General features: G+C 41.0%; 1 protein-coding gene across 2 annotated transcripts in view; it reads right to left on the minus strand.

Annotated features, from left to right (window-relative positions):
- Window positions 1-13,429: 13,429 nt before the first annotated feature.
- Window positions 13,430-17,148, minus strand: part of SLC10A7 (solute carrier family 10 member 7) — a 133,921-nt gene continuing 130,202 nt past the window's right edge. For both annotated transcript variants that reach the window (XM_028743132.2, XM_028743131.2), the window contains one exon: window positions 13,430-17,139. In XM_028743132.2, the coding sequence (XP_028598965.1) occupies window positions 17,095-17,139 (45 nt within the window). In that variant the 3' untranslated portion in view covers window positions 13,430-17,094. The remainder of the gene's footprint in view (window positions 17,140-17,148) is intronic.

Raw genomic sequence — 17,148 nt, forward strand, 5'->3', positions numbered from 1 at the left:
AATGAATAAATTTGAATAAATTTATTACGGTCATAGACCAGAAGAAAAGAAAAAAAACATACAAGGCAACAGTAGTTTACGAGGGAATGATGGTGTCAATTAAAAGTTGTAAAATTATACATAAAAACAATACACATATGCACACACACCCACACACACACACATATATACTCATATATGCACTACAGTATATGTATAGACTTAAAAAAGGGGGGGGGCTTGTCCAGGGGTCAGATCTTTTACTTTTTTACAACTAATGCCCTCCGCTTGATCGCGGCCGCAGAAAACTTGGCCACTTTCAGTGTTACTTCTGGGTTTTTATCTCCTAGTAGGATTTTCAGCCGCTGAGATTCAGATCGACCTGGAAATTTCTGAACGATAGGGGAGATAAACAGTGACCTGATATCCCCGTAAAGGTCGCAGTGTAACAACACATGTGAAGCTGTTTCCACCTCCTTCAGACCACATGGGCAAACTCGTTCAGCATAGGGTGTGCCCTCGTATCTGCCCTTTAGTAAGGCAGATGGCAGTACATCAAATCTGGTAAGGGTAAACGCCCGCCTATATTTTGCGATTTGTAGATCCAGCAAATATGGGGTTAGATTAAACCCTTTTCCATAATCTTGGATAGCTGGATATTTATCTATCTTGCTCATATGGTCCTGAAGCTCTACATCTCCTATTCGCTGGCTCACCATCATTTTAGCCTTTTCAAAACCTGAGGCTATAAGTTCTTGTGGGGAAAGCCCCAGGCCCTTCAATTTTTCATAAAGCGACAATCTCCATTTAGACTGGAACGGGTCTAGTAGAGTCAATGGAGCCACTCCCACTGGGAAAAATATGAGTTTTAGCCAGAAGTGAATCTTCAGGATCCATATCCTGGCATTAATAGGGAGTTGACCTACCTCCAGCCTAATGGCAGTGTTGGAGACACAGGTAGGTAACCCTAGTAGGGAGCGGTAAAATTTAGTTTGTACAGATTCCAGGGACTTGAGTTTTTGACAATTAAATATCTGGGTGCCATACATCAATTGTGGAAGTATTTTTGCAACAAAGACCTGGGAGGCAGCAGGAACATATTGACCTCCTTTTCTGTAAAAGAATCTTATGATAGCTCTGAAAGATCTTTGCGCATTTACAATGGAATTCTTAATCTGATGGCACCAAGATCCCTTCTCATCAAAAATTATTCCAAGATATCTAAAAGATGTTACTTGCTCAATAGGTTGGTTATTAATTTTCCATTTATGTCGGAGTTTTCTCTTGGAGAACACCATAATTTTTGATTTAGTGTAATTTATTATTAGGTGTTCAGCTTCGCAATACTCTGTAAGAGCTCGTAAAAGTTTTCTTAGACCCACACAAGAGAAGGAAATAAGTGCCGCATCATCTGCGTACAAAAGGACTGGGATTGGTATATTATTTAGGTTTGGGGAATGAGTACTTGCTTCCTCCATCTTTCCGACTAAGGAGTTTATATAGAAGTTAAATAGAATAGGGGCAAGAACACAGCCTTGCTTGACACCATGGAAACTTTGGATTTCTTTTGATAGGTTCCCATAACGGTCGCATCTAACACGGATCCGAGTATTTTCATGTAGTCTACGGATAAGAAGCAAAAGACGTCTATCGATGTTTGTGGCATTTAATTTTTCCCAAAGTCTGTGCCGGGGTATCAAATCGAAAGCTGATTTGAAATCTATAAAGGCTACATAGAGAGAGCCTCCTTTCTTTGAGGTGTATTTCTCCACTAGATGTTGCAATACCAGTCCTTGGTCTAGAGTTGATCTATGTGCCCTGAAACCAGCCTGGGCTTCCTTTAGGATGTGCTCCTGTTCCAGCCAGTCTGCAAACTTTTCACGTAAGTGAGTTGCATAAAGTTTGCTAATGATGCTTAAGAGACTGATTGGTCTGTAATTGGCTGGATCAAGTTTACAGCCTTTCTTGAATATGGGAACGATGATTGCCAATCCCCAGTCCTCTGGTATTATTGCTGTTTGATCTATGCTGGTGAAAAGGGTGGCAAGGACTGGGGCCCACCAGTCAATATTGGCTTTGAGAAGCTCAGGAGAGATATTATCTGCTCCCGGGGCTTTTCTGTGTTTGAGTGCCTGAATAAGCCTCCTAATCTCCGCAACCGACACCGGAGGCCACTCATCACCTGCCGCACACTGTATTAGTGGCTGTGTCAAAGGCAGAGCTGAATATGAAGATTGGAAAAATGCCTCCCAAGTCCCTGCAGGTATAGTATACTCCACTTCTGAGGAAGTAGATCGCACTCCATTTGCTACCAGTCTCCAGAAGGTGGCCGAATCTCTCTCTCTGGATGCATCTATTAGGCATTTCCATTCTCTTTTCTGTGCCAGGAGTTTTTTGTTTTTGATCAAAATTTTATAATTTCGTTTATCTTCAAACCAGCCCGTGGGGAGTTGGGGTAAATTGGCAGATCTATAATTCTTGTATTTTTTCAGTAAGTTTAGCTTCATGTCCTGACATTCTTGATCAAACCAGGGTTTGGAGTTTTTATATACTGAGGATTGCCTACTTGGCCTGTTCCTTTTTTCCTTCAGGGAATCTTGAAGGAGTGAAATTAACTCCTGAAATAAATTTATCTTTAATTCATGGCTTGAGGAAGTTATAAGGTTTTCTCTCTTAGTGAGGAATTCCTTTGAGCATAGCCTACTTGAAATTTCCTTATGCAGTTCATCTGTCCATCTGATACGCGAATATCTGAGCTCCAAAGCTGTAGGGCTCGAATGCTCGATTTTCTCAGCGCAGGATAAATCCTTTCCCGCAGCTACGAGTGCACTTAATGGCAGATGGTCACTGTCTAAGCGCTCCTCCACTTTGCATTCCAGAACTTTGTTTTGAAGATCATACGACACGATTATATAGTCAATTGTGGAGGCGCCATTGTTAGATATAAATGTGAATTCTCCGACCTTCTCCCCCTCTGTACGGCCATTTAGTATAACCAAGTCCAACTTGTTGACCAAGTGTAATAGGCATAAGCCGGCATAATTGCAGCCTTTATCCTTTGAGATTCTAGCTGGTATTGGGTGGGTTTCCTCTATAATGGGGACTGTTTCGTGGAAATGGGCATACAAAGCCTCATCAGATTGTCCAGTTCTGGCATTTAGGTCGCCTGCCACCACTACAGAGGCACCAGGAAATTGATTTGATAGTTTGTCAAGATACTGTTCTAACTGAGCCCAAGTATTTCTTATCAATCTTTTCTCTCTTTGTGGGGGTAGGTATACGTTAATCAGCAGCAAGCTGTGGGTTCTCCACTGTACTTGCACAGCTGTGGCCAGATGGTCTAGTGGGTCTAGTTTTTTAAATATGGCCCTTAGCCTTGTTGAGATTAAAGTAACTAACCCACCTTTAACTCGCCCCCCTCTAGTACTTAAAAGACCTGGGAGGGAGAACGCAGAAAAACCATTTAACTCCACTTCACTTGTGCTCCAGGTCTCCTGGAGAAACACAATGTCATGTCTCTGGATATATTTAGCAAAGGATTGGTCAGAAACCCTCTTTTGCCAACCTGCAATATTCCAAGTTAGCAAGGCAAGGTTGCGCGTTGTCTTGCCAAAAATTGATCTTAGTCAATTTGCCTTTGAAAGATTTTTTGGGCCTATCTTTTTATCTGTTGGTTGGATTTCATTCATTTTGGCAATGTCCATAGATGTATTATCGCCCAGGTACTCAATGGAATCAATTGAAGGGTGCAGCGTGCTAACATTAGTGATCAGTACTCCTTTTTTTGGCGAATCTACCTTGAGGTGTTCTATTTGACTGATACCAAGTTCATCCTCGTCCAGGTATCTCATGCTGGTCCAAGAGCGCGTTGTGGTTGTCATAGGGATGGTTTCCTTCTTAGATGGTAGATTGTTGCTGTCCCTTACGCACTGTGTTAGATCTGTTGCTGTCAGGTTTATCTCTGCAGCTGCAGAGGTATTATAAAGGTAGTCTTTCATGGTTGCCATAAGGATGGTTTCCTTCTTAGATGGTAGTTTATCCCTTGCGCACTGTGTTAGATCTGTTGTTAACAGGTTTATCTCTGCAATTGCAGAGGTATTATAAGAGTAATCTTTCATGGGGTCTGTCTTGGCTTTTTCAGAGAGGTTCTCTTTCTTTAATTGGTCCGTTGCCGGTTCTTTCTCTCTTACTTTTTCCTGAGCATTCATCTCTGTTAGCTTATTTCTAAGGGTCTCCAATCTTCTCAAGATCTCAGATTGGGCAAGGAAAGGCAACAATCCAAACTGATTTATTAATGCCTTTTCTTCTGGATAGAAGTTATCCGTCCCCTCATTAGGCAGTCTCATCTCCTGTCTTAGTTTCAAGGACCCTTGCTCAGTATGTTCCAGTTTGTCTTTTGAGTGTCCTCTCTCCTCCTTTGGTTTACAAGTAAATCTTATCTCAGCTGTCGTAAGCTCATCAGGAAACAATTTCAAACATGTGCTGTTTTCAAAAAATCTTGTTACCGTTATCCTTTTCTTTAACAGCAAATGTCTTGATCTATATATATATTTAGCCAAGTTTTGATCTTTGAAGGAGGCAATCACTCGCAGAGAGTATCCTTTGTAGAATATGAAATCTACTGAGGTAATGTCATTTAATTTTATTTTCCCTGGCAGCATATCATCTAAAGTATTCACAAAATGCACCGAGCGTTCTTCCTGTGTAAGGAAGCCCTTTGGCTTCGGGTAGTTAAGAAAAGCTAACTTCCTATCTGCCAACATCAGTTTCCATCCTTTATCCTGGGGCAAGTCTTGCCCTGCTACTGGCTCATCTTGAGATCTGCCATAATCAATGGTATGGGGTGAGTCTTCTTTAATATTTATGGATCCTTGGGGTTTCAGCATAGAGCACCCGGGTAGTGATTCCGTTACCTCACTTGTTTTGTTAGGCAGCAATGATGTTTCTTTCAAAGACTTCAGCTGGATCTTTTTTCCTGGATCCACACTGTTGTTCTCTCTGCTGCCATGTATAGCAGGTTTGTTAGAGTTTGTTTTTGATTTTGTTGGGATCAGCTTATATAGTCTTTTCCAGCATACTTTACATGCACGTCGGTTTATAACAGATTTCCTTGCAGTTTTTATGTTCTTACTTTTCTTTTTAGTTTCAGCTTTCTTCTTATGGGATCTCTTACTGATGCCTCGCTTCTTTTGATTTACTTCGATAGAAAATTCAGTTTTAGGGACAGATACATACAACCCTATGTCCTTTCCTTGGTGTAAATGATTTTCCGCTGCTGATCCTTGTGTGCACTTGCTGGTTGCTGGTTGCTTTGTATATTCTGGCTCTTGAGGGGTGGTTGGTGGATCAACACCATGAAATTCTGAGCCTTTAGCTTGGAGGGGATAATTTTCCACTAATGTCAGGAGCAGCCCATTTGTTATTGTTAAGTATTTTTTCATAGCTGCCAGATCCAGATTTATAGAGAGCAGCCAGTCCTGAGGATAGCAGTCATTGTTTTCCGTCTGGGAGCCCATAGATGAAGTCTGGGATTTCTGGGAGTTTCGGGTTTCTTCCTGTAACTCTGAAGATAATATCTCAGCCAAGACTATTTCATGGGCCAGGCTCATTGTATTTCTATTTTGGTTGTTATTCTCCGTGTCCTGTATTCCTCTAGAGAAGGTTGAGTGATCTTGAGCAGCAGAGGGAAAAAGAAGAGCCTCATCCTGCTTCAACTCAACCATCTCAGCCATCTTTTGCTCATTTCCATTTCCATTTCCATTCTCGTTGTCCCTTGTATGTAAAAAGTATTGCGTGATTTTACTCTGTTTCTCATAACACTCCTGGAACAATGGGCTTGTCACTATCCCCAGGTCCCTACGTTTCTTTCTAGTAAGTACCATTTGTAAATCTTTGTTACCAATCAGGGTTATTCTTCCTATTTCAAAAACTATGTCTCTTAGGAAGTCGGAAGCTCCACCCAGCTATAGGCTAAGGTCCAAATTGAGGCAAGATTTGGGATAGCTGTTTGTAATTTGTAATTTGATAGCTTATAGTTCAGAGCGTAACACGGAGTTGGCAATAAATCAGCTGTCACCCGTTTTCCTTATTGTCGGTCAGACTTGAGGAGCGTGGCAGCACGGGGAGCAAACCCTCCGGACATCAAGATAACAAGGTAACAAAAGAGCTCTTCTTTTTTTTTTTTAGAAGCAGCAAGCTAAAAGGACTATTAAACTACTTAAAAACTCTGGAGGAGTTAAAATATATTATAAAAGGGGTTTCAAAGGTTGGCTCGGTGTCGAGCCTGTTTAAAAAACAGATTTAAGAACTTGCCTCAGATAACCTCCAGAACTCTGCAGCTAGTTCGGCGGCCATCTTCCCCCAATTCGAAATTCACTGGAACTTAGTTCTGGCATCTCTCAGGTGGGCACCATTGCCATGAGAAGGGAACGAGGGGGTTCTGGCACCTCCCAGTCTCTAACATTCACATGAGAGGTAGAAACTCCACAGGTGCAGCCTTTTTTATCGCTACATCATCATGCCTGGGAAGCCTGCCTGCTATGCAGCCATTAAAGGTACAGAACCCTTTTTTTAGGAATGAAAAAATGTCACAGTCCTCATGGTAAGGAAAACCAGAGCTACTCCCCGCACTGCCAACAACTGCAATTGCAAACAATAATTGACTAGTTACAATAGGAAATAATCCTGGTCAGGCTTAGCTCTGCAATAGAATCTTTGCTATTGGAAAACCAGGCTGATGATACTTTGTGACTGCCGTTCATGCTTTCCGCTTGTTTCGGCACTAGCCATTTCGTCCCACTAGAGGGCACCATTGCTAAATTTATTGTCTTATTCAGGCAAATTTTCAAGAAAACGATTGTTTCAGTTCAGTGCTTACACTCCTGTTTTTAAAATTCAGCCTTATTTGCATGCATAAAAGTATACAAAAGAATTTTCTCACCAATCTGCTTTTTATCACAGTATATCGTACTGGGGATAGCTGGGCTACTTGATACTCATTTAATTTTTGGGTGTAACATTTATAGTAACTTTCACAGCTTTTATCTATTTTAATGTTTTCCATCAGAAGTTTTAAAAGATGCCAATTTCAAAATTTTGTGCATCTACGTGTAAAAAGTTAGCAAAATTTAGCAAATTTATTATGTTCCTTTTGTATGACTGTTTCCAAAAGGCCATTTTTGTCATATGAATTTTTACCCCGTCTCTGGATAGAGCAGATCAAATCAAATTTAAAGGATCTTTTCTGTCCTGAACACGTCAACACTACTGATAGTTGTTGTTGCTTTTTGTTTTTAAAAAAACACCCTTTCAAAGAACTCAGAATAATCAACTGGTCCACTTACAACTATGTTTTTTATCTGTTTATTTCTCCATGCTATTTTGTGCTATTTCCAGCTAGGCTTAGTTATGCAAAGTCTCTTGTAACACAGAGAAAGCCCTTTGATAAAACCGCAAAATGATTCACTCCTTTGGAAAGAGTCAGAATGGGGCAAAAGCCATAGCCTTGGGGGCACACAGTTAAAAAAAAAGAGTGGTACGATTCTGGAGAAGGGATCTATACACACCTCTGGCCAATGTGGTGCTAATATGGCTGGTGTGCAGAACTAATCCTTTGGACTCATTAAACAAGGATTTGCTGTGCTTGAAGCACATAGGCAGGTGCGTGTGTTTTTAAGCCACTTATCTCCAAATTTCTGCTCTAGAACAGACTCCAGCAGTTTGTTCAATAATTAGCCTTACTGTATTGCCATATTAATTTATTTTAAATACACATATTTCTCCCCTTCCAACACCCACATCAGATGTTTCAAAATGGTGGCTTTAGGATACAAAGTGCAGCCAGACATCTGAAGTGATTTTTACGCCTAGAGAAAAGAGTCAAAAGAAAAATGATTTGTGGGAAGAACAAAATAAGACAGAATTAAATCATAAGGCTTGTTCATTCTGGGAGGTTTTTTTAAAAAAAATTTTTTTGTTATAAAATACTTCTTTTATTACTGATTTGTCAGATATGCTTGTTAGGCGTGCATCTGTCCTACATTGTTTTCACATTTTTGGACGGCATTTGTGGCAGTGGCTTTGAGAGCTGCTCTTAATGGCTGACATCCTACCCCCCCACCCCATGCCCTAGACATTGTGTCATTCTGTGTTTTTTAAAAAAAAATTAGTTCAGTGGCGGGCTGCCATTTTGCATGTGTGTGGTGAGCATCTTTTAAAAAAATAAAAAATATCACAATGTTCCAGAACAATACAACCTCTGGGAACTTCTAGGAAAATAACATGGCAGACTCCAGGAGGGCAACTAACATAATCTCTGCTGCTGCAGGTGGAGTAAAATCATAGGGTTCTCCCAAAGCAAAGAAAAGGTGAGAAACAATACATGTACCCATTAGTTCCTTCTGGCATTTGTTTCAGAACAAGTATAAATTTAGTTCAATGCTTGATCTAAAATGAATACACAGCTCCTAAATCACATGTACGTGTTTGCCACTGGGTGACTGTTACACTCAACATGGTTAGTTACATGCATGTGAAGGGCCTATCATGTACACAGAATCAGAGATTTTCTATGCCAAGCCCCCAAATCCTTCTCTTTGGTTAACATCAACACATCTGATTTTGAAGGAAACAGCCCAGCTTTAGAAAAACTCTTGAGGTGAATGTAGAGCCAGGCTACTGAGGGACAGGCCATGGGGAGCATCCTGAAATGAGCGTATTGAGAGCTGATTAAAAATGAATTGGGAGAATTGGTTTGCGGGTGATATTCCTATTAATATTGAAGAATAAATTAATTAAAGAGAAAATAATATTTTAAGGTATTTTTAGCGCATCTTTCATCTTGAATGTGATCTCATGGCAGCATACAGTAAAATAGAATTTAAACCACAAATATCAACAGTCAGTCATATAAACAAACCATTCAGATCTGGATAAAATAATTGGTTCCATTCTGTGAAATGGGGATTTTGTTGTGCTATGTGCAGTCAAATATGTGGGTTAAATATGGGACACAGACCCAACCTGTCTTGTAGTCAGTTTCTTGGACTTGTCTGTGTTACTTGTTTGTGAACCTCATCAGCTGGCCTTGAAAAAAATATATGCTTATTTTGTTGGTTTTTGTAAGGTTAAATATGTGGTTCAGGACTCAGTCTCAACCTCTGCCTTGTACTTGGTTTGTTGGGCAAGTTACTTTTGCTTTGTGACTAGCCGGTTCTCTCCCTGCCCTGCCCCTTGCCTCAAGCAAGCCATTTTGGGCTGGCCATGTCTCCCCCTGGCAGCCATTTTAAGATAGTTTCTTAATTTTCCAGATGTGCTTACCACCAAGATCAGTGGGGGCACCACATTTTTCACAGACAAAAAATTGCAACTTTTCAACCACAAAACCAGATTCTGTGCCTACTCCTTATTGCAATTATGCAAATCACACAGGTTTACAGAATGTGGCATATTCAAATCCACTTTTGCAAGGACTCATACGCCCTCATCTGTTGGGAATCGTATTCAGTCACACCTCAGGCTTCTGAGATCCAACAAGCATTGCCTATACGGTGTCAAGTCTAGCTTTGCAGCCATAATGGCTAAAGGTAAAGGTAAAGGACCATTAGGTCCAGTCGTGACCGACTCTGGGGTTGCGGCACTCATCTTGCTTTATTGGCTGAGGGAGCCGGCGTACAGCTTCCAGGTCATGTGGCCAGCATGACTAAGCCGCTTCTGGCGAACCAGGGCAGCGCACGGAAATGCCGTTTACCTTCCTGCCGGAGCAGTACCTATTTATCTACTTGCACTTTGATGGGCTTTCAAACTGCTAGGTTGGCAGGAGCTGGGACCGAGCAACGGGAGCTCACCCCGTTGCAAGGATTCAAACCGCCGACCTTCTGATTGGCAAGTCCTAGGCTCTGTGGTTTAACCCACAGCGCCACCCGCATCCCTAGCCATAATGGCTAGAAACTTTAAAATCAAAGCTGAGAGCCACAGGAAACTTGCTGTTCCTTCACTCAAAATAGTTCTCCGGCAAATCCGAACTGCTAAAAAGTTGCTGTGTTTGACACTGGAATAGTCTCTGTGGAACAGAGTCAGTTATTGGTACATTTTACTCTCACTGAGCATATGTGTGTTCCTTTCAAAGCATCCCAGATGAACAACCTCTCAGTTTACAAAGGAATCTTCTTGTTTGTTTTCTGATTATCATAACATCCAAATGAATTATTGTCAATTATAAAATCTTGTTTCCTTCAGGGTGTAAGATGGCAGCTTCCAAGTTCTGAGCAAACACTTTGTACATGAGACAATAACCCCCTGAAGCTAAGAATCGGCAAGACTTGTCCTTGGATCCCAACAGCCACAGCCCACAGGATAGGAAAGTGCTCCTCCTCACTGGCAGAGTCCTGGATATTTTATGTGACAATGCTATTCATTTTCTCAGCTGCCAGCTCATCCCAAGGTTTTAACACCAGGATTATAATGTGTTAAAAGCAATCTTAAAAACAATACAGTAGATCAAACCAGCGCACATTAAGACCTGCAACAAGTCTAAATACCCTCTTGCTGTTTCGGAACAAAAATAAATTGCAACTTTAAACTCACGGAAAGGCACAAAAATTGCAGAATTTGCCAATTTTATGAGAATAAGCCAAATTGTGAGTTGAAATTTATGTGGCATCAGTAGCCAATTAGATTAGGGGCTTTCCATTTTTCTTCATTCCTTGTGAAAATGCAGGTTTGCCGAGTAATGTGTCAAATGGTGAACCATACTATAAGGAAATTTATTTTTAAAATTAGATCGCTTTTTGTTTTTGTTTTTTGAGGCAAACATATTATCTGCCACCCGTGTCTTATTTTTGTGTGGGTAGAAAAGATTGGATATTACTCTTAAATCTAAGTTCGCTTAGCTTATTGGTGGGCGATAATCCTGCATAATGTATCCCTTTTAAGACATAATTTTTTTCATTCTTAATCCCAATGTTATGGGGGTCTACTGATGTCAGTAACAAAGATCTGTGAATTACAGCAACACTGCAGTTTGAGGACAACTGGAGAGAGCCATGTTATTCAAGAGTTAACCGCAATTCAGTGCAAGTATCCCCATCACGAAATTTCAGACTCCTCCTGCAATTTGCTTTAACTGATGGAAAATAGGAAGTATACTTACTGGAAATCTTGGGGGAAAGACACCAAGTGATTCATCCTCTCTCCTGGTGCATGTATGCATGATCTGGACACACGTGGAAAGTTGGGGTCCAGGAGAAACCTTAATGTTGTCTATGGAATTGCTGATGGCGACAACTGTGATAACAGGGTCAGAGAAGCACTATCTGACATGGCTCTCTAGCCTAGTTTGGATCTATATTATGGGAATAATCAAGATTTTAGTACAGCCAGAGTTTTCACATAATGGGACTCAAGTCAAAAAGCCTGCAGTATGTGAAGCAGCCCTTGGGGAAAGACAGACAATAGTTTAAGTTGAAGGCGAGAGGTGTTTATTGTGGGCCACCAGGAAGTAAGTCTTCCTCTGTATGGAATGATGCTCAGCAGCAGGACCTGCAGATCTGCTTCAATGGAAAACTCACACCGCAGCCAACAAGATCCTCAGTTCCATGGCAAGGATCCGATTGGCTCATGGGAAGATGCCTTTCACAGTCTGTCCCAGGTAGGCACTAGGCTTCTGATCTGAAAGGAATTGTGTCTGCCACTGCCACAACAGAGAGAAATGAGAGGAAAATATATTCAAGCTGCCGTTGACAAAGACATCCTGCAAGCGGGAGCTGATTGCCAAGTGCGGAATTCCCTTTTGAAGCATCAATTGCTCCATTTTCTCAACAGAAAGGAAGTCAAGGAGGGGAGAGAGAAAAAGGCACCCCTTTGAGAAAGACAACCCGCTGCGGGGAGCAGATCATTTTCCAGACTGTTGAAGCAGCAATGCTGGGTAGAGTCTTTGTTATTAGCATACGTTTTCAGTAGCAGTTCTTTTACAAAAGCAATGAGAGTCAAGCTCCCTTTTCCAACAAAATTTTACCTTAAAAGTGTTAGCAGAGGGGTGTAATAGAAAAAAAATTGCCTGGGCCAAAATCAGAAATCTAAGGATATGTAAATAAGTCTATTAGGCATGGAGGCATAACCATTCCCCTCGTGCCAGCAACTGGCATTACGGGCTTCTTCACCTACATGCAGAATTTCCACGAATCTAGCATGACTAATAGGCACAGAGAGACATATCCTCCATGAATTTGGCTAATCACCCTGATAAAGTTACTATTATGGGGGTCACAAAAGAATTATTTGTTGGCGTCCAGACTCTAGGGAGACAATGGAGGAGTGCGCCTTTGGGGTGAGAGTCAAGCTGTCGGATGGTTGTAGCACCTTCTGTGGCTGTAGAGACTGACGCGGGAGAGGCATGCTTTGTTGCAGCTGCAATCAATGAAGGCGTCCAGTTGTGCTGCTGCAGATGCACCATGGTGCTTCTTCTCTCTGCGCTCCTCCCAGTGGTCATTCCTCCTCTGGTCACGGCTGTGGATACACAACCTGCCTGCCTCCAGGAACTGCAGTTGTCTGCAAGGGATTTCCACATGGCGGGGTTGATACTACCAGCCTTCAGGTCACAGAGCTGGTCTGCCAATTGGCCTGGTGCTGGAAGTAGCTTCCTCCCTACTTTTACATATTTGGGAGCTGTGAGTACCAAACAGCTGAACAGGGCTACGTAAATTGAAATATTTTACTTGCATATCAAAGTCCAGTGACTATAATCTCTTACTTACCTTGTTTGGAATTTTGTGTTGTTGTTGTTTTAGGATGCCATCCAGAGGAGTGCTGTTACTTGCCTCCTGCATTACAGAGGCCCAACTTGCCTTAATAAGAAGTTGCAAACTCAAACAGAGATTACAAACTCAAAAGGATGTGTATAACACAATAATTCGTTACAGAATTAGAGATAAGAGTTTATGAGTAGAGATAAGTTCGTGTTAGTCCATAGTCAGATTCGACGTGAAGGTCTTAGTTTCAATCATTGAGCAGAAGTCAGAAGTCAATTATGGATCAGAAACCAGGACAGGGCAGCCTCTCTTTTGACTTTCAGGTGTTTCTTGAAGACTTTTTTTGTGCTGACAACCCTTTGCAGCTATTTGTTTTTTGTTAGCCAGTCACTTGAATGGTTAACCGTATTTCATTTATTTATTTTTTAAATGTTTTATAGTGTGCACTGTCTTGATATTTTATGATACAGTGGTATAGAAATGCTTTAATAAATAAACAGAGTCAGAGGCAACAATAATGTATCCAACAATGCTCAACTCAAAGCACAGAATGGAAGAAAGCAACAAGTGAGTCAAACCCTGCTGCGAGGTCTGTACGCTGCAAACATCCCAGCAAATCTGAGTAAGAGGTCAGACAACAAGTGGTCCATGCAGTTACATCTCCTGCTTGACTCTTTCCGATGTCATCCACAAAAAGAGAGAAACATTTTTATCAGTTATTTTTATTTTTAAAAAGTGTTCATATAGACTTTAAAAAGAAACAAACCAAAAGCTTTACCCAGGCAGAAAAAAGAACCCAAGTTACAAAAATAAATTGCAGACCTATCCGTTTGCCTCTTTCCAAACTAACACCCAATGAGCTCCTCTTATAACTGAAGGCATGAAATGAACATCTTAACAGTCTTTAAACATAATGTAACATTTTGGATATGAATAATTAAGTTCTACTAAGTATGGACTTAAAGGATGTAATTCAGTTTTGCTTTATGTTCCTTTAAGAACAATCCACCCAACATTCACTTGTGTAAAATGAGGAAGAAACATAACACCATTTAGGCTGTTCAAAGCCATAAACAATTATAGCCAGAAGTGCCTTTCCCTGGAAGCCTTAAATACAGTGTAATATCAATGAAATTGCCATGACAAATTTTCGTAGTTAAAAGTCATGAACTGATGATACTGTAGTAATTTGAGGTAGATCTGTTGGATGAGTAGCAGTGTAGCGACTGTTTAAGAGCAGACTTGACTCAAATGATAAGACAGAAGAGTTAGTTGGCTGTGAGTTTAACAGTGGTGGAAGAAACAGCCAGGTATATTTCATTTGCAAGAGGCATCAAAATGAATTGGATTTGCATAAGCGCAAACCTTGCACTGTGGTGCATCTCCTCATTTTCATGGGGCTTGCTCACAAGAGAAATTCACACAATATTGCATCCAGTTTTGGAACAGTCAGCCACAAAACTCACGGGTCTCATTTTCTTCCTCAGCTTATGGCCAAGATTGTGGACTTAAGATAACCTGTATTTTGGAGGCCCAAGAAAGGATTTGTCAAAACAAAAAGAAAAACATGTTATCTGTTCTTTTTCTGGTGTTTTGGCTCCCTGTATTTTTAGACAACTGAATCAAGATGTATATGAGGTGAATTTGTGGTGTGTGTGTAAAAATACATATATCTGATCCACTTAACTGAGAATCTAGCTTGTGATGAGTTTGTGGAGTACCTATACAGGCTGTCTTCTTAGAAACACATCTGATATTTTACCATTTTATAATTCTGACCCATATGCAAATAAACATGATTGAGGCTATCTAATTGGCAAAAAGCAGTAGCTTCTATGCTCAATTTCACTGACCTTAATTCTTATTAATGGGCACTTAGATCTTTTGCACCTCTATCATTCAGAAGTGGTAACTTCATTTCAGAAAAGTGGCCTATCAATAAAAACATTTTGACCTAAGCAACAAGGAAGTCATTTTATACAGATTGATATAGATTGTTGACAACATAATAAGGCAACTCAGCTTGGCACCAAATACAATTATCTGGGCAGGACTGTTAATCCCAAGATGAATAATGCATTATCAAGTCTTGGGGTATAGGGAGAGGAATGTATTTCAAACAGTTTGTGTGTGCAGTTAATAAGGTTCGCACAACATGGTAAGCCAAACTGCAGATTGTAGTTAATGAGGGAAAGAGCGTAACCATGAGTCCTGGTTCAGACAACACACAAAGCCAAACCTTGGCTTAGGTAGGCACAGCAGTAACGAGGACTAAGGAGGATCAAAAAGTACCTGCAAGCTCCTCTATGGGAGCCCACATGGTTGCATGTTCTTGCTAAGCCAGGTTGGCTCACATTGTTGCACAAGCCAGGTCAATAATATTGAAACTGGATGACATTCCCTAAGAACCTGCCCTTTCTTTCCACTGTAATGTACAGAGGTCAAAATCAAAATTTTCATTCCCACAATTCCATATGCGGTTGAATGCACACATACATTCTTGCAGAAGCAGGCTTCTTCACATACTTCAGTGGAATGGGCTATGAACAGGAAGATCTTGTGGACAGAGTTGCGGTGCAAGCTACCAGGTCCATAAGGATCTCCTGGATGGGGCCACATGATTACCAAGCTCACGAGGGTGCAATGGCATTATATGCCTCTCAGATCACTGCTTAGCCCAGGGGTTGTCAACCTGGTCCCTACCGCCCACTAGTGGGCGTTTCAGGATTCTAGTTGGTCGATAGAGGGCTGTACGGCACAAGCTGAATCCTCCTTCCATCGAGCACTGGTGGGTGGTAAGGAAATTTTACCATTGAGAAAGATGCATTAGTGGGTGGTAGGTATAAAAAGGTTGACTACCCCTTAAGCCCAGGATTCCTCAACCTCGGCCCTCCAGATGTTTTTGGCCTACAACTCCCATGATCCCTAGCTAGCAGGACCAGTGGTCAGGGATAATGCGAATTGTAGTCTCAAAACATCTGGAGGGTTGAGGCTGAGGAATCCTGCCTTAGCCGAAATGCAACTGACATGAATAAGGTACACTGCTTACTAGCAATGCAATCCTATGTAAATTCCTATGAGGAATGGAAGTAAATTCCAATGAAGGACTTACTCCCAGGTAAGTGTATATGATTAGTATACTGGACTCTTTTATAAAGTGTAAAGAAAATTCAACATATTTAATCTTTAAAAAAATTCACTTAAGCTACAGCAGCCAAATTGACCAGAAATATTCCCCCTTTTATACCAGTGCTTTCAAACATTTAAAGAGTACACAAATATATGCTTTCTGTGGGAAATATCTAATTACAGAATTAGGTTTTCATTTTCACTAGCTTGTGTTTGCTGCAAAGAACACCACTCTGCAAGCGACAGTAAAGAGAATATTAGCATCGGATATTCTTCTGTCGCTGTGGGGTATGGTGTACTGAATTTGGGGGAAAGAGGGGGGATCTTTTAGCTCAGTTTGGGTTACCACCAATAATACTAATGTTACTAATAAAAACCCTCCGAGCTGCACTTGTAGATCACAGATCTTCCCTTACAACCATAAGCACCGGGCCTTCTCTTTGAAGATGCTCACGATGCATTTAAGATATACAATGCCATAAAATCATAAAAATGGAATGCAGAGAATTGCCTTGAGAAACCATTAGCTTTGAAGGAATGTCTAGACAACTGTGTCAACAAATGCAAATAATTAATGCTTCTCCGTTTCTCTCCAATGGATGGCCCCATGCTGAGTGTACACAAACTTAGAAGAAAAAGGCATGTCATAATCATAGGAGCAGGGAGGGTTATGGAATCACACAGAAATTCAAGTTAATCTTGACTAGAACTTCAGAAATTGCTTTCCCGTTGTCAGAACTTGCTGTCCCGTTGTCAGCCAGAAGAGTGTTGCTTGCCCCTGGTTTGTTTTGGCCTGGGATTAGCATATATGCATGTGAATGGTGAGTAGAATCTGCAGAGCACGGCTCTCGTTCTGACTTCATTCAGTTCAGTGGAGCTTACATGAGAGTAAGAAACACTTGGCGGCTTGTGCCCACTTCCTCTGGGAAGGTGTGAGGATGGAAGCTCCGGTCTCTCATTGTCTGAACTATTCACTCAATAAGGGGGGGGGGGGATTCAAATGACCCCAAACTTTAGTGCAACCTCTTACACCAAGCAGCCATGTGATTTTGGAATCAATGCTTTTGTCAAATATATTTTAAGGCACTTCAGTAGGTATTTTAAATATATATATGTATATATAAGTATCTATAAAAATAAAATAAATGCCGAAGCAACATTCACATATGCCCATCTTCTGAATTGTCTCTGTGTATGTACAAAATAGTACATATATACATTCATTGGATCTCTTCCACTGTTAAACTTTCACTGGCATCTTGGGCTGCTTTGTTAATTTCAGTGCCTGCAAGCA

The sequence above is a fragment of the Podarcis muralis genome, chromosome 9 (assembly GCF_964188315.1).
Source record: "Podarcis muralis chromosome 9, rPodMur119.hap1.1, whole genome shotgun sequence".
NCBI classification, from domain to species: domain Eukaryota; kingdom Metazoa; phylum Chordata; class Lepidosauria; order Squamata; family Lacertidae; genus Podarcis; species Podarcis muralis.